This window comes from Gambusia affinis, linkage group LG14, assembly GCF_019740435.1.
Source record: "Gambusia affinis linkage group LG14, SWU_Gaff_1.0, whole genome shotgun sequence".
Taxonomy (NCBI): Eukaryota; Metazoa; Chordata; class Actinopteri; order Cyprinodontiformes; family Poeciliidae; genus Gambusia; species Gambusia affinis.
In genome coordinates, this window is record NC_057881.1 from 1,669,523 (window position 1) to 1,691,040 (window position 21,518).

General features: G+C 40.1%; 2 protein-coding genes across 3 annotated transcripts; both read left to right on the top strand.

Moving 5' to 3' along the window:
• Positions 1-58: 58 nt before the first annotated feature.
• Positions 59-12,604, top strand: LOC122843136 (elongation factor 1-alpha). The gene is made up of 8 exons (XM_044137673.1): positions 59-159; positions 7,054-7,209; positions 8,237-8,416; positions 9,410-9,706; positions 9,780-9,930; positions 10,201-10,457; positions 10,833-11,067; positions 12,262-12,604. The coding sequence occupies exons 2-8, from the start codon at positions 7,066-7,068 to the stop codon at positions 12,384-12,386; spliced, it is 1,389 nt and encodes a 462-aa protein (XP_043993608.1). The 5' UTR covers positions 59-159; positions 7,054-7,065; the 3' UTR covers positions 12,387-12,604.
• Positions 12,605-13,062: 458 nt separating this feature from the next.
• Positions 13,063-21,024, top strand: LOC122843138 (cyclic GMP-AMP synthase). 2 transcript variants are annotated; one of them, XM_044137675.1, is made up of 9 exons: positions 13,063-13,150; positions 14,181-14,337; positions 14,644-14,876; positions 15,187-15,409; positions 16,040-16,170; positions 16,642-16,786; positions 17,342-17,441; positions 18,616-18,738; positions 19,204-21,024. In XM_044137675.1, exons 2-9 carry the CDS (start codon positions 14,262-14,264, stop codon positions 19,580-19,582), a joined length of 1,410 nt encoding a protein of 469 aa, XP_043993610.1. In that variant the 5' UTR covers positions 13,063-13,150; positions 14,181-14,261; the 3' UTR covers positions 19,583-21,024. The 2 variants fall into 2 exon arrangements, with proteins under 2 accessions (XP_043993610.1, XP_043993611.1); XM_044137676.1 differs by having other exon boundaries at positions 13,076-13,150; positions 14,245-14,337; positions 19,204-20,958.
• The last annotated feature ends 494 nt before the right edge of the window (positions 21,025-21,518 follow it).

Below are 21,518 nucleotides of genomic sequence, written 5' to 3' on the forward strand. Positions count from 1 at the left end.
CATCTGTCCAACCAATGGCACCTCTTGGTTTGAGTGAAAGAACCAACCAAGCAGCAGTGCAGCCCTCCCTCCATGTCCAGTATAAAAACTCAACTCTGGTCGAGTTCGGTCCTTTTTTTGTCTCTTCTTTAACTGGGACCTTTTGGCTGCTGGACTAAGGTTGGTGAAACTGTTTTTAACTGCATGCTGGAGTGAAAATGAGGTGGAAAGTTCAGCAGGACTTTAAATCTCAACTTTTGTAGTATGGTTTAGGAGTTGTTCTGTTTTGGAGGAAATCTTGATTCATTCTAGAAACTAAAAGCTCTTCTGTCAGCATAGAAGAGCCTCTGAATCACTTTTTACTGAAAACTGAAGGGGAGGAAAATGTCTTTACCTTCATGAACGCGCCTAATGGCGCGCGTTCACATTACACAACATGGCGGCGGGCTGTGCGCAACATGGAGGCTGGAGACCGGCGTTAACAGCACGTGGTGCGTCACTCCGGTGTCGGGAACGAGCACGTTCCCCACTAGAATGGCTGGCTATGGCAGGCCGTTTTAACATAAAATTGGTTCCAACTGGGTAAATGTAAATGCTCTTCAGATAACTTGACTTGGTTTGACAATCCTGAACAATAAAGTTCTCTTCATTCTGACTAAAAGTTATTCAATTCTCAGTGGCTGTCAAGCACAGAGCAAATCAAAGTAAAAAATGGAGCCTTATAAAAAAAAAATCCCTTAAAATTTCAAAATGCTACACAAATCTTTTTTTCTAGTCAGAATACTTTCAGTAATATCATTCTGACCAGTCAGAATGTTCAAGATATCTGAAATAAAGCTTAAAATGGTTTTCAAATTTAGTTACATTTAAATTTTGACAAATATCAACAGTGTAACTTGCAAGAGTTTAATCTATGCATCTAAAATGTCTTGAATTATGTTGAGATATCTTTTAAAAAATAAAATGAGATTTGAAGCTCACTGTAGACATTTACCTGACATGTTTCAGATAACTGGATATCTTGGATTGAAGCGTCAATACAGCTTGATTGTAAATCAATTTCAAACAGGTATTTTGTCCAATCAAAATGAGAAAAAGTCTAATCATAGACCAATTTCAGTTAAGTGTGGTAAGGCCGGCTTTATGTAAAACGGCCTGCTTTAGTTGTGTCTTAAAGTCATATAAAGCTAATATTTATTACAGAAAAGTCCTCTATGATGTAATACATGTTGCTCAGCTGTAAAAGTTTGTAAAATTCTGAAAAATGCGTGACTGATCATTGAATAAGATTGATTCTAAAGGAATTATGGAATGGCCGCAGGATATTTTAGAGCAGCACTTATTACATACAAAATATATGAGAAAAAGAAAACAATATCCCTCACCCTAACCACCCTGAGAAGAAACAACAAATACAACAATAACGGTTTCTCTATTTTCCAGGAGTTAGCCCATATTATTTTAGTATTGTACATGGTTCAGAGAATACAAGCTCAAATGTACAATTCAAAGTAAAGTAGTCAATTATACAAATAAAGAAGATTATTTTAGGACACTGCAGAAGACCAACCGCTACTATAACTCACCCGCCACCCTCATATCTATGTTTTCTATATATTCCATAAAAGGACCCCAAATATTTTGAAATAGCGATAGTTTCCCTTTTATAATGAAAGTGATCTTTTCCATTGGTAAGGTTGTGGATATTTCAGTAATCCATTTAATGAATTGTGGTTTACTGGTACTCTTCCATGAGAGCGCTATGACCCTTTTTGCAAGTAGTAAACATAAATCCATGGCAGTAATAATTTTTCTGGACATATGATGTTTGTCAGGATATAAACCTAGGATGAACAATTTGGGGTCAAGAACTAGCTTTATACCTAGTATCGTCTCTAGAGCTTGTTTTACCTCCCTCCAGAATTGTATAACTTTCTTGCATTTCCAGATGCAATGGAAGAATGTTCCCTTCTCTTCTCCACATCTAATACACAAGTCTGGGATGGCACCATTGTATTTATTAAGCTTTTCTGGCGTCACATAAGTTCTCATTAGCCAATGATATTGCAGTACTTTGAGGCGTGTATTGATAGTTTGTGTTTGTGCTTCAGCACACGCCTTCTCCCAGTCTTCCAAAAGCAAGTTCTCCTGTAGATCCTCCCTCCAGGCATTGAGCTTCCATAGAGATGACTCAGAGGATCCCTCCACTAACATGCTATATAGTTTAGAAATAATTCCTTTTCTAAAGCAATCAGTCTTCATTTCAATTTCCAAGGTGGACATCAGAGGGATGGACTCACATTGATTTTGAGATGATCTAATAAAATTTCTCACTTGCAGATATTTAAAATAATGTTTGCTTGGGATATCATACCTGGCCTTTAACTCTTCAAATGACATCAAAACCCCGTCCTCCGATTCCACCAGATCTCCTATTGTCTTTAAACCTTTTTCAGCCCATTTCCTAAAGCCAGGATCTGCCCTACCTGGAGGGAAGGATTGGTTACCCCATATTGGACTGAAGCGTGATAGAGAGGAGGAATCACCTAAATACTTCTTGACCTGATACCAAACCATGATCATATTTCTGACTATAGGGTTTTTTGTCTTTTTTTTCAGCATTTTGACGTTTGCTGAGAAAATGTACTGGGGTAGTGGGAGAGGAACAGAACAATTTTCAATAGTCACCCATGGCAAGAGACATTTATCTGTAAAATAATACATCATAGTCCTCAATTGAGCTGCCCAGTAGTACCAAAGTGGATTGGGGCACCTGAGGCCTCCTCTATCATACGGTAGATACAAAAGTGTTAAACGAAGCCTTGGTCGTCTGTTATTCCACAGAAAGCGTATGAAAATGTTTTTTAGGGCCGAAAATAGATTGGCAGGAGGTGGCAATGGAATGTTCTGAAACAAATACAGAAGTTTGGGCATTATGTTGGATTTAAGGACATTGATTCGTGCTATAAGTGACAAAGGTAGGTGATTCCATCTATCCACAGAGGCAGCAATTGAGTCTATCATTGGGTTATAGTTAACTGCAACAATGTCATTTATATGTGGTACTATCCTAATCCCCAAATATGTAAAACAGTCTACCTTTTTGAATTGGAAAGGATTCCCAACACTGTTTCTTTCTTCTGAATTAAGTAACATTAATGAAGACTTATCTTTATTTACTTTATATCCTGATATTTTTCCAAATGTATTTATTAGATCTAACAAGGCTAGAATAGAGTCTTTCAGTTTTTCTAAAAAAAGGATGACGTCATCAGCAAATAAAGCAATTCTATGTTCCTGTTGGCCTATTGTCAAACCGGTTATGTTTTTATGGGACCGCACCGCAATGGCAAACGGTTCTATTGCTAGAATAAATAATAAAGGGGACAAGGGGCACCCTTGCCGACAACCCCTTTTAATTTTAAATGATTTAGATATAACTCCATTTGTTACTATTTCAGCATAAGGCTCATTGTATAAAAGTTTAACCCATCGACAGAAGTTGTCCCCGCAGCCAAATCTTTTCAGTATCTCGAATAAATAGGGCCATTCGACTCTATCAAAGGCCTTTTCGCATCCAATGATAGCAAAGCAGTGTCTGTTTTTCTTCCATATTATAAATGATATCCAACACTCGTCTCACATTGTGAAATCCCTGTCTTCCTACAATAAACCCATTTTGGTCACAACTAATTATTTCGGGCAATATTCTCTCCAGTCTTCGAGCCAGGACTTTACAAAGAATCTTTAAATCGACATTAAGAAGACTTATTGGTCTTAGATTTTCACATTTGTTGCAAGGTTTGCCAGGTTTAGGTAATAAAGTAATCAGGGCTCCTCTTAGTGAGGCAGGAAGAATTCCCTTTTCAAATGAGTCTAAATACATGTCAAAAAGGGGGGCTAGCAGTTTAGCTTTGAATTTCTTATAAAATTCTGTTGGCAGCCCATCTGGGCCCGGGGCTTTACCTGTTCTCAAGTGATCTATTGCTATAGATATTTCCTCTTTAGTTATAGCTGCACTGAGATCTGTACTCATTAATTCTGAAATATTGGTCATTTGGAGAGATCCTAAGAAAACATTTTGCTCTTGTTCCTTATGCGTCATGTCTGAGCTGTATAGTTTTTCAAAAAAGACCTTAAAAACTTCATTGATTTCTAACGGATCGGTAATAATCTCTCCCTGATTATTTTCAACTGAGGTAATATTTTTCTCATTTTGTAATTGTCGGAGTCGCCAGGCTAATAATTTTCCAGGTTTTTCCCTTGATCATAGAGAACGACTGCTTAAGACGCAAAGTTGTGAGGCGGCTTTTGAGGCAGAAAGTTCGTTATACTGTGTTCTTAATATCAGAAGTTTTTATGGGTGTTTGGACATAGTGTTTGATAATAATCTCTCTCAAGCCGCTCAATCTCTGCTGCCAACTCTTTTGTTTTTTGATAAGTTTGTTTTGCCTTATGACTCGTAAAGCTAATTATTTGACCCCTTATATAGGCCTTGAAGGCTTCCCACCTTGAAGAGGGTGGTGTTTCATCTCTATTGATTTCAAAATAGATGCTAATTTGATTATCTACAAAAAATATGAATTCTGGGTCCAAGAGCCATTTTTGTTTAAATCTCCACCTAGGAGGGTCTCTCCTTAGTCTTAAATCCTCATAGAGAAGATGATTTGGTGCATGGTCAGAAATTAGGATGCTATCGTATTGACAGTCTCTTATTTTATGTCTCAAAGAGGCAGAAATTAAAAAGTAATCGATACGTGAATATGACTTATGTGTATTTGAATAACATGAGAATTTTAAACTCTTTGGATTCATGTCTCTCCAAATATCCATCAAATTAAGTTCCTTCATAAAGTGTTGAATTGTTTGTCTACTTTTAGAGTGAGAGTTGTCAGTACCTGAACTTCTGTCCAGTTCTGGGTTCATTGTGCAGTTAAAATCTCCTGCTATAATATAGCTGCCAGACAAAGATGAAATTGTAAGAAAAAGATTTTGAAAAAACTTTGGGTCGTCAACATTTGGGGCATAAATATTTATCAGATTTATTTTTTCTGAGATAAGTGTGCCCTGCAGAATAATGTACCTCCCAGCCTTGTCTCTAATAACCCTTGTCACACGGAATGGTATGGATTTATGAATCAGAATCATAACCCCTCTTGCTTGGGAAGTAAAAGGTGCTGAATATATGCTGCCCTGCCACCTCCTGCCAATCCTTGCCTCCTGTCCAGACAGCAGGTGAGTTTCCTGAAATAACACAATATCAGAGTGCATAGATTTCACCCTAGTCATTATCTGCTTAACTTTTTTTAGTTTCTGTAATCCTCTGCAGTTCCAAGAAGACACTTTAATTCTTAATCCACCAGACATACTGTATAACACTCAATGGGCTTCCTATTATTTTCAAATTGTTTAAAAACATAGAAACCGAGAACATTTGAATGTTAAAAGCTATACCCAGGGTAATGATGAACACTGAACAGTAAACCCCTTTCGAACTCTGTTGCCCACCCTCCTCCCCCCCTTTTAGTACTCTGGTACCCATCTAACAGCTGAAGGCTGGTCCACACGAAAGTGAGGATCAGCCGACTGTGCCTGAATATTTCCCTCTTACCCCACCCCACTACAATATGAAACTCGTTACTATTGCCTATTGCCAATGAGCCTCTGGGATAGCAAACAGGGAATATAATAAACAAATTTTTAATTCTGACTTATTTTACTTAACTTTAGGTATTGTAATTGTCCATCCCTTTTACTACTTTGCGATGTATTGATGTCATTGTCTCACCCAGGTCCACTTTCTGTTTTCAGAGTCCTTACAAAGTTCTCTGCTTCAGCTGGTTGGTTAAAGATCCGAGACTGACCGTTGTGTGTCACCAGCAGTCGAGCGGGAGGAATCATGCCGTATCGTATCCCCATGGCACGGAGTTGTTGTCTCACACCGTCAAATTCTTTCTGTTTTTTATGCACACCAGCTGCGAGGTCCTCATAAAATCTCACCGGATGGTTCTTGAATAGGATCTGTCCCTTCGTCCTGGCAGCTCTTATCACAGTTGCTTTATCCCTGTAGTTTAAGAACTTCATAATAAGAGTCCTTGGTGCAGCGGTGTTAGATGTGCTTTTCTGGCCAAGCCGGTGCGCTCTTTCCAGTGTCAGAGTGGTGCGTAGCGGTGCCAGGTTCAGAGCCTCCGGTAGCCAGTTTTCCAGAAAGGCGCAGGCGTCCTCTCCCTCCGCGCCCTCAGGAAGGTTAACCAGTCTCAGGTTAGATCGTCGCGATCTGGTCTCCAAGTCCAACACTTTTCCTTCGAGTTCTTTATTTTTATTTTCGAGGACCTGGACCTTAGCTTGTAGACTGGTGACGTTGTCCTCTGCCGCAGATATCCGCACTTCCGCCTCACCAACCCGCTCGGCGCATTCATTAACATATTTTTTAACATTCTCTATTGCTGATAAAATACCATCCAGTTTGGAGGAGAAATCTGATTTCAAGTTTGCAATTGCAGCCAGTATTGCCTCTGAACCAGTCTCAACCGTCTTATTTCCCTCATTCAACTCGCAATTTTCCTCCTCCATTGACTCGCACGTGGTGGTGTTAGCCTCGCTATTTTCACAGCTAGCTTCAGAGCTCACCTTAGAAGTGAAGTTAGATAACTTCGATTGAGTCGGTTTGCTGGAGTTTTTACTAGGCTTCCTTTGTGAGAGAGGCATCACAGCTGTTCCAAACGTCGTTCAGTTTCACTTGTAACGAGTATTTTCCAGGATTTTACATATAGGTAGTGGAGCCGAAGCGAACACGTCCTCTCAGCAAGCCGCCATTACCGGAACCAAAAACGGCCTGCTTTAGTTGTGTCTTAAAGTCATATAAAGCTAATATTTATTACAGAAAAGTCCTCTATGATGTAATGCATGTTGCTCAGCTGTAAAAGTTTGTAAAATTCTGAAAAATGCGTGACTGATCATTGAATAAGATTGATTCTAAAGGAATTATGGAATGGCCGCAGCTTTTAGGGAAAACGTGAACTTAAAAGCCTGAAAAATCGTTAAAGCTGCTCCCTGCTCCTCGTTTATTTGCAGCCGGTGAGTAAAATGGGAAAGGAAAAGACCCACATCAACATCGTGGTCATCGGCCACGTCGACTCCGGCAAGTCCACCACCACCGGCCACCTGATCTACAAATGCGGCGGGATCGACAAGAGAACCATCGAGAAGTTCGAGAAGGAGGCGGCCGAGGTCGGTTCCAGCAGCACTCGGTTCTGTTCGGATTCTAATCCCTGTTGAGCAGCACCGTTATGTGGTGGAGGCTGCCATCTAGTGTTTGAAATGTGTACTGCCACTAAGATGGGCTAAAAATAAAAACATAAATTCTCATAAATAAAAACGTTTAATATGAGGAAAATGCATTTTTGTTCACTTGCAAATAAAATATGTGATTGGGTATTAGGGCCATTGTGGCTAAGAAAAGAAAAAGGAGCTGTAAATTTCCACTAAAAACAATTTTTTTTTTTTTTACAGAAATTTAGATTTTTATCTCTGATTGTTTTTATTTAAAAAAATATGGAGGTTTGTGAGCTCCAAAAGTCAGAAATGTGCTAGAATAAACACAATGAATGTTTTTAGACTTTTAAAACTGAAATTTCCAATTTTTCTGAGATTAAAAGAAATATCAAACTTTTTCTAGCAAATTTTCAACTTTTCACACTTTTAAGTTTCAGTTTTTCAGAGAAATTTTCTGAGATTAATCTAAAAACTTTTCAGTAAATGTTTGACTTTTCAGGCTGATAAAAGTTCATATTTTTCTTGAAGATTTTTGAGGGTTTTTTGACAAGTACTCATTGTTTTCTTTATCTACAATGACCCGTCATGAAAATACACCCAAGATTTAATGCATTAAACTTCAAAATGAGACTTAAAGTTTTTAGAGGTGGGTACTGATCTTTTACTTACAGTAGGTTTTGGAAAAATAATTACTTTTTGGAGTATTTTTACAAGTAATTTTTACTTTAGTAATATGAAGTGATATATACTAAGTGTTCTAAGTTATCAAGAGCCCAAACATGTTAAATCTACACAGCACTTGTAGTAAATAACTGCTTAGTTTTTTGATTTCCAGTTGTTTGATCTCATTGTAAAGCTAAGAATCCAAACTTTCAGAATCTGTAAATAACTCAAAACATGTGATTTACAAACCAACATCACTTATCATCTAAATGGGTTAAAGTTTGAGAAACGCTGCATTAAAGTGATGTCCTGTTCTCAGATGGGAAAAGGCTCCTTCAAGTACGCCTGGGTGTTGGACAAACTGAAGGCCGAGCGTGAGCGTGGTATCACCATCGACATCGCTCTGTGGAAGTTTGAGACCGGCAAATACTACGTGACCATCATTGATGCTCCTGGACACAGGGACTTCATCAAGAACATGATCACTGGTACCTCCCAGGTAAAAACCACCGTGTTAGCTTCATGCTGAGACATTCTGAAGAGAAGACCCCGCACTGGCAGCCCAGGCGCAGGAAGTACGGTACGGCCGCCATCTTGGTCAGGCCGTCCTGCTGGTTTGGCTAAACCAAAACAGCAGAGGAAGCTGCAGCACTGCTGGACATTTCAGTTTAAATCAATGGACTATTGGCGCCAGGGCCTGGGCAATAACGTTTCACAAATAAAACAAACATATTGTTTATATTTTGTGAATATTACTGTATTGTATTTATGCCCACCAGCTAAATGCTAACTAATATTAGCTATAATATTTGGTGTAAGACCGGGGTTCAGCCCCAGCTTTGATGGGATTTTGTAAATCTTAAAAAGTTATTTTAGTTACCGTATAACTTTGTTTTAGATCATCTCACAAAAAAATCTCCTGGAGAAATAAACAAATATTACGATCATAACATTCACCAGCAATTTTACACAGGAGGAAAAACTTATGATTTCATCCATCTATTTTCTGGTCACCCTTGTCCCTAATGGGGTCAGGAGGGTTGCTGGTTCCTCTCCAGCTACGTTCCGGGTGAGAGGCGGGTCACCCTGGACAGGTCGCCAGTCTGTCGCAGGGCAACACAGAGACACATAAGACACACAACCATTCACACACACACTCACACCTAGGGAGAATTTAGAGACACCAATTAACCTGACAGTCATGTTTTTGGACTGTGGGAGGAAGCCGGAGAACCCGGAGAGAACCCACCATGCACAGGGAGAACATGCAAACTCCATGCAGAAATACCCCGGGAATCAAACCCAGGACCTTCTTGCTGCAAGGCAGCAGCTCTACCAACTGCACCACTGTGCAGCCCCTTATGATTTCACTTCCACCCTATTGAACGTCAGCGTCAGCTGGAAAAGCCGTCCATGCAGAGTCTTTTCTTCATTATGTCTGTGGCTTCAGGTGTTTGGAATATTGAAACCTGAAGTGACTGTAAATTTCCAGGCTGACTGCGCCGTCCTGATCGTTGCTGCTGGTGTTGGTGAGTTTGAGGCGGGTATCTCCAAGAACGGGCAGACCCGTGAGCACGCCCTGCTGGCCTACACTCTGGGCGTGAAGCAGCTCATCGTCGGCGTCAACAAGATGGACTCCACTGAGCCCCCTTACAGCCAGAAGAGATTCGAGGAGATCACCAAGGAAGTGAGCACCTACATCAAGAAGATCGGCTACAACCCGGCCACCGTCGCCTTCGTCCCCATCTCTGGTTGGCATGGAGACAACATGCTGGAGGCCAGCGACAAGGTGAGACGCACGGTCAAAATCAAACTAATTCTCATCGCGATCATGTGAACTAAATCCTGTTTTCTACTTGAAGATGAGCTGGTTCAAAGGTTGGAAGATCGAGCGTAAAGAGGGCGGAGCTACAGGTGTGACCCTGCTGGAGGCCCTGGACTCCATCATGCCACCGTCCCGTCCCACCGACAAGCCGCTCCGTCTGCCGCTGCAGGACGTCTACAAGATCGGCGGTGAGTGGAAGTGGTACAGAGAACGCGCTATGATTAACACAACTAACGTTTTAGTTAGTATATCCACCACTGTATATATGTGTGTATATATGCATGTCAGAAAGTATTCACACCCTAGTCCACATTTATTCTAAGCCGAGTTTAGAGTAAAATAGACATAAAAAGCAGCCATAATGTCAAGATCAAATAATATTTCAGCCATTTTTGTAGATTTTTGAGGGTTTTCTAACCTGAAGCTCACAGCCAGTGACTCTTCTCTCTGTCTCTCAGGTATCGGAACCGTCCCCGTGGGTCGTGTTGAGACCGGCATCCTGAAGCCCGGCATGGTCGTCACCTTCGCCCCCCCCAACCTGACCACTGAGGTGAAGTCTGTGGAGATGCACCACGAGTCTCTGCCCGAAGCTCTGCCCGGCGACAACGTCGGCTTCAACGTGAAGAACATCTCCGTCAAGGAGATCCGCCGCGGCAACGTGGCTGGAGACAGCAAGAACGACCCGCCTCTGGCTGCGGACAACTTCACCGCTCAGGTGAGCCGCAGAACCCGTTTACTGACACAAAGCAGAACCAGAACTTTTTATCTGGATCAGATGCAGCCAATCTGCTAAGTTGTTCACTATTACTTGCACTGAACCAATAGTAAAAAAATATTTGGTAAAAAGTCGACTGAAGTGCTGAGTTACTGATCAAATTATCAATCATTTAATATTTAGAAACCAAAATGAAAATAAATCATGTAAATAACATAATTACAAAATACCAACAGTAATATAAAACTGCAGGTGAATATTTGGCTCACAGTGGATAAAAACTGTTACTTCAGTGAACGTTACTCTGACCCTGAGTGGTTCCCTCATTTAGGAGGCGGGGCTTGTTTCTGTATTGATGAGTCGCTCCTCTTGCAGGTGATCATCCTGAACCACCCGGGCCAGATCGCCCAGGGTTACGCCCCGGTTCTGGACTGCCACACCGCTCACATCGCCTGCAAGTTCAGCGAGCTGAAGGAGAAGATCGACCGCCGCTCCGGCAAGAAGCTGGAGGACAACCCCAAGGCCCTGAAGTCCGGCGACGCCGCCATCATCACCATGGTGCCTGGGAAACCCATGTGTGTGGAGAGCTTCTCCCAGTACCCCCCACTGGGTGAGTCAGCCCCTCCACTGGGGGTTTCTGGACACAAACTGGTGAAGTAACTTTACTGATGTTAAAAATATTCAGGCGGAATCGGCGACACTGATCCGATGTCGGTAAATCTAAAAACAAATGGTGTAGTTAAAGTTTCGGCTTCATAAAGAATCCAAGATGTCACTCCAATGTAGGGATGCACTGATATGAACATCTGGGCCAATATTGACATGCGATGTTAATATTTCTGTTACACAGCCAATATTTACCAATATTATATAAATATCAGCAGCGTTTCAACGTGTTTGCAGTAAAAAAGACCAGAAACAGCCAAAGACAAGAAAAAATAAATGTCAGTGTTTCAGTTCGGCCCAGTTTTATTTATTGGTCCGATACCGATATGATAAAAAAATCACAAATATTGGCCGATACTACTAAGTACCAGTTCCACTGGCAGATAATTTTACTCATAACAAGTAAATAATCTGCCAGTTTATCTAACACTTTTTCATCAATGTTAAATATTTCCATCCATTTTCTAACACCTCGTCCCTCGTCGGGTCGGGAGGAGCTGCCGCCTCGCCAGCTGACGTTCTGGACGAGAGGCGGGGTCACCTGGACGGGTCACTTGAACGGGTCACCTGGACGGGTCACCTGGACGGGTCACCTGGACGGGTCACTTGAACGGGTCACCTTGACGGGTCACCTGGACGAGTCACTTGGACGGGTCTCCTGGACGGGTCACCTGGACGAGTCACCTGGACGGGTCACCTGGACGGGTCACCTGGACGGGTCACCAGTCTGCCGCAGGGCAGCACAGAGACACACAACCATGTTAAATAATTATTTAGTTGAAAAAAGTTCCTATATCTTTAGCTATTGCTCAAAAGTTATTGGTTAGTTAGTTTTGTGTTCTAGATATTTACACCCAGACCAACAGCAGTTGGTTGGTTGGATTTAGTGTTTTTACAGTGTAGAGTGTTAGCAGCAGCACGCCTTGCTTCCTACACACTCACCGCCAGGCGGAAGAAAAACTAGTTCCCTTCTACCGGTCTCATTTAGTAAAGATCTAAATAATTTTGTTACTTTCTAACCTGCTTTTGTTAAATTATCTCCGATGACCAGATATTGAAAGTATTGATCCCTGGACTTGAGAATCGATAGTTCGGTATCAATCCACACATCAGTGGTGACGTTTTCTTTCGCTCTCAGGTCGCTTCGCCGTCCGCGACATGAGGCAGACGGTGGCCGTGGGCGTCATCAAGACGGTGGAGAAGAAGGCTCCGTCCGGCGGAAAGGTCACCAAGTCTGCACAGAAGGCCGACAAGAAGAAATGAATCTTCATGCAGGACGTCCAGCAGAAAGCCGCGGCTCCTCCTCATCCTCACCAGCCGTCTTCTTCTCTGAGGCACAGATCTCTACTCAAGGACTGGATTATGCTGATTAAAGCCCATCGCAAGAGTTTCCGCAGGAAAGGAGGCTCCTCCACCTTCAACTGGAAGCTCTGGTGTTAACTAAGATGAAGCCAAAACAATAAAAATATCACAGAATCAAACACTTCTCCTGTTTTTATGGGCCTTTTCTCTTAAATCTGTTTACAGACTAAATATTTAGCTAGCAAACCTAACTTTGGTTTAAAACTAAATACTTAGTACACAAACTAAAATATAGTTTGCAAGACAACTATTTCATTTGGAGTTAAATATTTATTTTTAAGCTAAATACTTAGCTTTCTAACTAGCTTTAGTTCAGAATTAAATATTTAGTTTATAAACTAAATATTTACTTTGCTAATTAAATATTTACTGTACCATTTGGAATATATTTAAATATATGATTTATATTTAAACATAAAACTAAATGTTTAAATATTTAGTTTAAAACAAAATATTTAAATATGAAGTTTTAACTAACTATTTTGTATCTAATTACACACTACTGTCACAGTTTGTGGTTTCATTTATTACGTTTCCTGGTAGTCGAAAGTGAAACCTAATCAGCGCTTCCGACCAATCACAGCAGAGCTCCGGTTCTGCTGGGGCCGGTTCGGTTCCAGGTCCGGTTCAGGGAATCAACATTTTCACAGCAGGACCCGGTCCAGGTGAGTGATGTTGCCCTAATCTTTTTGGGTTTTATAATGGTTTTAATGGTTTTTAACGAAATCAGCCGATGGTTCGACTGGTTTTACTGGTTAATAACGTTCAGCTGGATGTTCTGAAGTTTAGCTGTTTAGTTAATCAACTAGAAATAATTTTCGTGTTGAGATTAACTTTATTTAAAAAGCAAATAATTTAAACAACATGCTTTACAAGCAAAGTAATGAAACATCCCAGCATGTGATCCGGAACAACAAAACACAATCCGTTTTGTTCATCTCCAACATGTTGGTTTTCTTTCACAGTTTTTCATACATTTATACAGCCAAGCCTGAAAGTAAATAACTTAATAAAGTATTTCAGGAAAACTTTTTTCACTCCCTTCTCCCACCTCAGGGAATGTTTGAATTTAGGGAATGTTCCGGGATTGAAGAGCTGAACGTCTCATTTTGTCCCATCCTTCCTGCAAACGCATTTTACTGCCGGGGTTTATTTATAGTTACATTAAAAACAACATTAAGCATTAAGTAACTGCGTTTTGTCATCCAGTAGTTGCTGAATAAAGTAAAATATTTGATTCACAGCTCAAAACGTTATTATTATTATTATTATTATTATTATTATTATTATTATTATTATTATTATTATTATTATTATTATTATTATTATTATTATTGGCTGCACAGTGGCGGAGTTGGTAGAGCTGTTGCCTTGCAGCAAGTTTGCATGGTGGGTTCTCTCCGGGTTCTCTGGTTCCTCCCACAGTCCAAAAACATGACTGTCAGGTTAATTGGTCTCTCTAAATTCTCCCTAGGTGTGTGTGCATGTTTGTTTGTCTTGTGTGTCTTTGTGTTGCCCTGCGACAGACTGGCGACCTGTCCAGGGTGAACCCTGCCTCTCGCCCGGGACGCAGCTGGAGAGGAACCAGCAACCCTCCTGACCCCATTAGGGAAGAAGGGGGTTCAGATAATGGATGGATGGATTATTATTATTATTATTATTATTATTATTATTATTATTTTTTTTACTATTCAGGCAGGCTTTTTATGACGGACTGCTGATTTGAGGTCTTTCATTCTGGTTTCCATGGTAACCGCAGTCTGAGACGACTGCAGGATGGACACAGAGGACAATCAGCCCGAGGTCGTCTCTCCTGTGAGGAGAAGGTCAAGAGTTCAGCAGCAAGACTCAGGTGAAGCCGATGACCAGTCCAGGTTTGAGGAATCTAGAACTGGACCGTCGTAGACAGAAACCAAAGAAAGGAGGAGTAAACTTCAGCCAAAAAACTAGAACATTTTGAGATTTATCTCAGAAATTTTCTGAATTTCAAGTGTCAAAATTTTTCTAGAAAAAAACTTTGACTTTTCAAACCCAGAAATGTTTTTTTTAAATTTATTTATTTTTATAATATTCGGAGAGTTTTGGCAGTGATTTACTCCTTTTTTTCTTCCTGCTATGTCCCTAATTTGGCGTCGTGCTCATCACCGTCGCCCTGCAGTGGAAAGCTCCGTGTCGGTGGAGGAACCGGTTCCCATTCCTCCGGATCTGGCCCACCGGATCAAGCTGCGGGCCAAGGAGCTGAAGATCCGGCAGAAGGACCGCTCCTGGGCCGCCGAGCTGGTCAACGACTTCAGGGAGAACCTGCTGAGGTTCCTGAAGAACAGCAGCGACCAGCCGCTGTTCCAGTCGGCCGACTTCCTCACCACAGGAAGCTACTTCGAGAAGGTCAAGGTGAGGTCAGGGGGAAACGGACCAGAACCTGCAGCAACGTCTGCAGCAGTTTGACTGGTGAAAGTTCTCCGGTTCCACTGACTGGAACTTATTGTTATGAGTGAAATAATCTGCCAATGAACTAACAATTTTCCAACAACATTAAGGAATTATTGACTTAAAACAAACTCCTACATCTTGCTGAAGAGTTATTTGTAAATTAGTTTTATTTTATGTACTAAGATATTTGCACTAAATTACTTGGTATCGTCTGAATGTTGTCTGGTTTGGAAAGTAAATCCGGTCAGAGTTGGACTCTTTTCTCCTTCAGATCGACGTCCCTGATGAGTTCGACATGATGCTGAAGCTTCCGGTTCCCTCTCGCTTCAGCACCACCAAGCTGGACGCCGGCCTGTTCTACCGCATCGACCTGACCCGAACCACGCGCAGCCCCATCAAGGACTTCCTGCTGGACGACAGACTCACCCTGTCGTCCAGTAAAATTCTGACGGAGATGTTCCGGCTCGTCCGCAAGTTCCTGAAGACCTACAGAGGTCTGTGGTTCTCCCCTACTCTACCGCTCTGATGCTGAAGTCTGAGCATCTGGGTCCACCTGGGTCAGATGTTTGTTTCTGTTTGGGGGTTTCATGTTCTCCTGGTTATGTTCTCCAAACTGACTGTAGGTGCTGGTAGATGTGTTTCTATTAACCATAAAATTGTGCAAATTGAAATTATGAAGATAAATTTGCTTAATGGAAACAACTATTTTGAAAAAAAATCTCTTTTTCCTATAAAAGGTTTTTGGCATGTGGTGTTTTTTCAGCCGTATTAATGAAACAGACACAATTTCAAGGCTTTAAATTACAAAATAAAATTTCTTTGAAGTTATATTTGATATTTTTAGCATTTTTATGAGGACTGAATATGACATATTCACATAGTTACTTGATTAAGTGGCTGGAAAACATAATAATTGTGTTTTTTTGATATTAGCAGAATAAAGACAGATATTTGTGCGCATTAGCTCGTGTGTGTACGGTTGTGTGTCCAGAGCGCGCCGCCTCTCGCCTCCTGGTCGGTTCCAGGCTCTGCAGGGATTCCCAGGTCTAGACAAAAGGACGGATGTTTGAGCGTTTCAGAACCGGAAAGGTTCTGATTCTGGTTTGTGTTTCTCTCCTGTTCAGTTCTGGATCATCGCTGCCGGTGGGAGTTGAACAGGAAGAAGCCCAGCTCTCCCGCCGTCACGCTGTCTCTGTGCCGGAGAGACAGCGGCGGGGAGGAGCTGATTTCTGTGGACGTCGTTCCAGCTCTGGAGGTAATCAATAATCAATAAATCTGCTCCTTCAAAACATTTCACAACAGAAAGTTTATTTTAATTTATCACTTCTCAACTTGAGAAACTACTAGTAAAAATTTTCCAAAGTGTGCATGATTATCTCTTCACTCCAGATTTTTCTATTTTAACAAACAAAATCCTAATAAGAGACAATTTGACTTAAAACATTCAAAGAACAAGAATAGTTTTTAAATTGACTGAATGACCGTCTATATTTAGTTGCCTGGTAACTTATTCAATTTAGCTGTTCAGCAGGACAATCAGAGATATTATGGGATGGTTTAGATCGAAGCAGATTTGTGGGTCAGAATGGCCTAGTCAAAGTCCAGACCTGGATTTAACTGCAATTGTGTTTCAAAACAAGATTCAAACTGTTCAGTCTGGAGTAGTGTTAATGACACTTGAGTTTCTCTGATGAGTTTGAAATGTTGCTGCTGTTTCTGCGTGGAGGTCCAGATCTGGCCCCCTGCGGTGCGAAACGGCCCAGATGTGGACAGATGGCTGGGAACGAAGCTTCGGCAGGAAATCAGGAGCTTACCTTGTTACTTTGTTCCAAAGAGACAGAAAGGACGGAAACTGAGCGAAGACGCCAAAGGTGAGAAGAAGAAGAGATTTTATGTCATTACAAATCCAGATGTTTGTCTTTAGCTCCATCTGGTGGTTTCAACTGGAAACACATTTTATTCACCCGACCTTCTTATGTGTCTGGCCTCATGTTTAATATTTTAACCTTACTAAAAGAATAATTTAATTAACTTGGGTCAAAGGGTTCCCAAAGTGTGGCGCCGGGCCATTTATGGCACTTAACACAGTTTCTTTGTGGCCCCCAGCTGCAGCTCAAAAACGGTACAAATGTGTCCCTCTGGAGGGAACTTTGTCATTTTTCAGCATGAGAATTTCAATTATTTAATTATTCTTTAGTGCGTAATAAAAAGTCTTTCTCTTTTTCATATTAGTTTCATAGTAAGTAGATCCATAAATTATTTTTTATTCAAAAAAGAAAGAATACAGCACATTAATTCTTCTATTAAACTTTGTTAAATACAGTATTGGACTCAATATTTGGATTCAGTGAAATAGTTAGAGGTTAAATGTGTAAAGTGACATTAATCTGCTTCCTGATCCTGTTTTTATTTCGGCTGTTTTTCAGAAAGCTGGAGGATTTCTTTCTCTCACATTGAGAAGAAAATCATCACGTCTCACGGCAACAAGAAGACCTGCTGTGAGAGCAGAGGCACCAAATGCTGCCGGTGAGTTCATCCTCTAATTCAGCCCCACAACCTTCTGGAAAATTATTTTTATACAAACCTCTGAACATTTAAAGGTTCCAGACAAAAAGCATTAAAATACATTACCATTTTTGGCACATTTCTGCTTATGCAGCGCTGTCACAGAGCCGTGCCGTCCACCAACCATCATTTAAACTTTAAACTGCTCACAGAAAGCTGGACTTTATCGCAGTGAATTTACATGTGAATCTTGTTTATAGTTTTTAAATAATCACAGTTTATGTGTATAAAGCAGCACAGATGATGTTACTGGGAAATATTTAGATTTTTTAGGATTCAACCTACTGTTAAGGTTTCAGTTTAATCTTCACTTATGTGTCTAAATGTAGGTATTTCTGTCCAGTCGGACCAGAGTGCAGACACACACACACACACACACACACACACACACACACCACACACACACACACACACAAACACACACACAAAAACACACACACACACCACACACACACACACACACACACACACACACACACACACACACACACACACACACACACAAAAACACACACACACACCACACACACACACACACACACAAACACACACACAAAAACACACACACACACCACACACACACACACACACACACACACACACACACACACACACACACACACACACACACACACACACACACACACACACACACACACAAACACACACACCACACACACACACACACACACACACACACACACACACACACACACACACACAAACACACACACACACACGCACACACACCACACACACACACACACACACGCGACAGAAAGCTTTCACTCAGTGACTGATTGATTAAAATTAAAACAGTTCTTGTTTCTGTTTCTGTTTGATTTCTCCCGCCCTGCGTCACCATGACAACCGATGATTCAGCATTCTCTGGGTCTCTGTGCTCGTCATGTTAACGTGTGAAAACTGTCTCCAGCTCATTAAGAACAATCATTTTTGTTCTTATTAAGAACAAAAATGATTGTTCTTATTAAGAACAATCATTTTTGTTCTTAATAAGAACAAAAATGAAATTTTCTCTTTGCTGATTTATTGATCGATTGATCGCTGCTCTTCAGAGATGTTCTGTTTCATCCTGTTTAACCTACATGGATTAATCTGCCTCATTATTTTCCAGCAAACAGTGCCTCATGCTGTTGAAGTCTCTGATTGAGGGTCTGAAACGGCGCTATCCCAAAGAGCTGAAGGACCTGTGCTCGTACCACGGCAAGACGGCCTTCCTGCACACGCTGTCCACCCGGTGCGGTCCAGACGCTTTGAAACCACACACTGTGGCTCCATAAAACATTCCTTCTCATTGATTATTACACTTTTTGGAGGTTATAACACCAAATGTATATGAAACAATCTGAAAAGTGTGGTGTGCATCTATTTCCAAGCTCTCCCAATATAATAACCTTTGTTTTGTATTTACTGATTGTATTAGTAAAGTCATTTAAATTTTTTTTTAACTAGACAAATGACTCATTGTCCAAGAACAGATGAAAAGTAGCCCCTTGGATAATTATGGAGTATTTACAGAAATGAATGCGTATTGCCCCCAACAAACAAAATACATTTAAATTTACAAGAATGGTGAAAGATTTTTATGAAAGGCTGGAGAAATAGGAATTTACAGGAAACAAGCTGTTTGGAGGGAAGTCTGAAGAAACGTTTATGCAGTTCTTGGTTTATCAGTAATTTATTTATGAATATTTCCTGTCAGGTATGATGATTCCTCCTGGGCTCCTCAGCAGCTTCCCACCTGCTTCCTGCAGCTGGTGGCTGCGCTACAGGACCACGCCCGCACAGGCTCGCTCCCTCACTTCTTCGTTCATGAGAGCAACCTCTTTGCGACGTCCATGTTTCCTCGCAGAGCTCAGGAGTTCCTAGTCAAAGTCCTGGAGGAACAGATGAAGGAAGGTCTGCCGCTGCTGAGGCCTCCGCCTCTTCTTCCTTCTCTGAAAATCGTCACTATCGGATCCGAAATGAACCCAGAAGAACTTCCTGAAAAATCCCACCCTCTGATTTCTTCTGATTGGCTGAAGCTCATCCTGGTGTTTGTTGTAGCGGTGGCCTTTGGCTTTAAGTTCCTCTGTTTTTAACTAGGCCACTGTTGTCCAAAGTCAGTCATCAAGGGTCGCCATGCTGGTTCAACACACCTGAATCTAACGACGGTTCATCAGCTGAACTTTGTGATGCTCTCATTTCAATCAGCTGTGTTGAAGCACAAAAAACAGAAAATTAGCTGCATCTCCATTAATCATAAAATTGAGCAAATTAGAATTACAAAAATGAATTTTTTTAATGGCAACATGTTAATTTTGAAAAACCTGAAATGGGTTTTTGGTTGATTCCTCACCTCAACTAAGTATTTAAATTTTTATATTTCACAACACTGTAGTTGAAATGTTTTGATCACACGAGTCACATGATCAACAACAGGATGTTACTACTGGCGGAAACAACAAAGAAGATAACAGGAAGTAGTGGGAGGATGACCTTGTAATACATTCTTTTGTGAATACAATTCTTCACGTGATTTTAAAGGTGTTTCTTATTTAGTGGAAACACCGCAATTGAGAAATATCAAAAAGGTTTTAATCACATTTTTAATGGAAATGCAGCTAGTGGCAGCGGCCCTTGAGGACTGGAGCTGGACACCCAAAACATGAACTAGGCCAAAACATGGGTGAAATAATAGAAATCAAGCAGAAATACAGAAAAATAATTTTTTCAAAATGTTAGTTTCAGTTTCTTAAATTTCTGTGTATTTTAGTAATTTATTGGATATAATATTATGACTATTGACAGGACAGATGAAAAGGTTTTCCTCAAAGTTGATGTTACAGGACAAACAGGGAAGCTTGAGGATTTGAATGAGTTACTGATTAGTTGGGTTGCCATTTTTGGTCATAATGTTATGCCTGATTCTTGTATCCATTGCAACATTTCAGATCTCAGCAGATCTTAATGTGTGTTTTTCATTTTTTTAAAGGAAGCAGGAAGAAGAAGTGGCTTAGCTTCTTCTTCGTAGCCCCAAGTTTACATACAATTTCTTAACCAAAATGGTAATCCTGTATATGCATAAACATGCACATATTCATGTGTTCATAGACACTAATTAATGAATGAATCCACTATCAGTTAGTAAGTTATTCTATTTTTATTTTAAAACTTCCAAGCAACGTAAATTTGCTTTTGGATAATTTCATTGCTTAAGTTGATACATTTATTTCTGACAACCTCCTAAAGCTGCTTTAAATCCTGATCAGAACAAAGAGCAGTTGGATCATCTGCAAAAATAAAAATCAAAAGGTTTTTTTGGGACTGATATGCGTAATAAAGTTTGTATCAGAAAATATTTTAATAATATGTTCATATTTAATTCAGAGCAGCATGTTATTAAATAAAGCTTCTTTGGGAAACAAACATATGTATCCTTTTCTAAAAATGAAATCTTAAATATTTCTCAGGTTGTAGCAAAATTCTTGCTGCCTTGCTGCTGAAATGTGCTATACAAATAAAATTTGATTGATTGAATATATTTAGCCTAAGAAATAATTGTCATCTTTGTATTTTAGTGCTTTGTGACCTTCTGTAAGGATAAAATAACAGTAATATAATTATCATCATTCATTCATTAATCCTCATTTGCCACAACAGTTTTTCTTTTTCAAAGTATACATAATATTTATTGCATTTATGCTCCTATTAATAGATCAATGTTTTAATGGATTTCCTTTACCTTCAGCTATAAATGCAATATTGATATCTGGTAATTATTTTCACACTGTACTTCAATAATAATAATAATAATAATAATAATAATAATAATAATAATAATAATAATAAATATTTCTTAGTATTCTAACAATAGTTCGCATTACTATTAAATATTTCACTATATTTAATAATAAAATATTATGTTAAAGCTAATTAAGCTATTATTACGCATTGTAGTACTCTCAAATAAATATAAGAAGAATATAAGTATAATTTTAAAATAAAATTTAGACGAAAAGAGACTAGTGTGGATTT

Bases quoted from the DNA above. Each gene is read 5' to 3' on its own strand.
- LOC122843136 (XM_044137673.1), top strand. From the start codon at position 7,066: ATGGGAAAGGAAAAGACCCACATCAACATCGTGGTCATCGGCCACGTC. The intron at 9,707-9,779 runs GTGAGACGCACG...TTCTACTTGAAG, and splicing joins TGCTGGAGGCCAGCGACAAG to ATGAGCTGGTTCAAAGGTTG. The intron at 11,068-12,261 runs GTGAGTCAGCCC...TTTCGCTCTCAG, and splicing joins CTCCCAGTACCCCCCACTGG to GTCGCTTCGCCGTCCGCGAC.
- LOC122843138 (XM_044137675.1), top strand. From the start codon at position 14,262: ATGGACACAGAGGACAATCAGCCCGAGGTCGTCTCTCCTGTGAGGAGA. The intron at 16,171-16,641 runs GTAATCAATAAT...TTCTGCGTGGAG, and splicing joins ACGTCGTTCCAGCTCTGGAG to GTCCAGATCTGGCCCCCTGC. The intron at 17,442-18,615 runs GTGAGTTCATCC...ATTATTTTCCAG, and splicing joins AGAGGCACCAAATGCTGCCG to CAAACAGTGCCTCATGCTGT.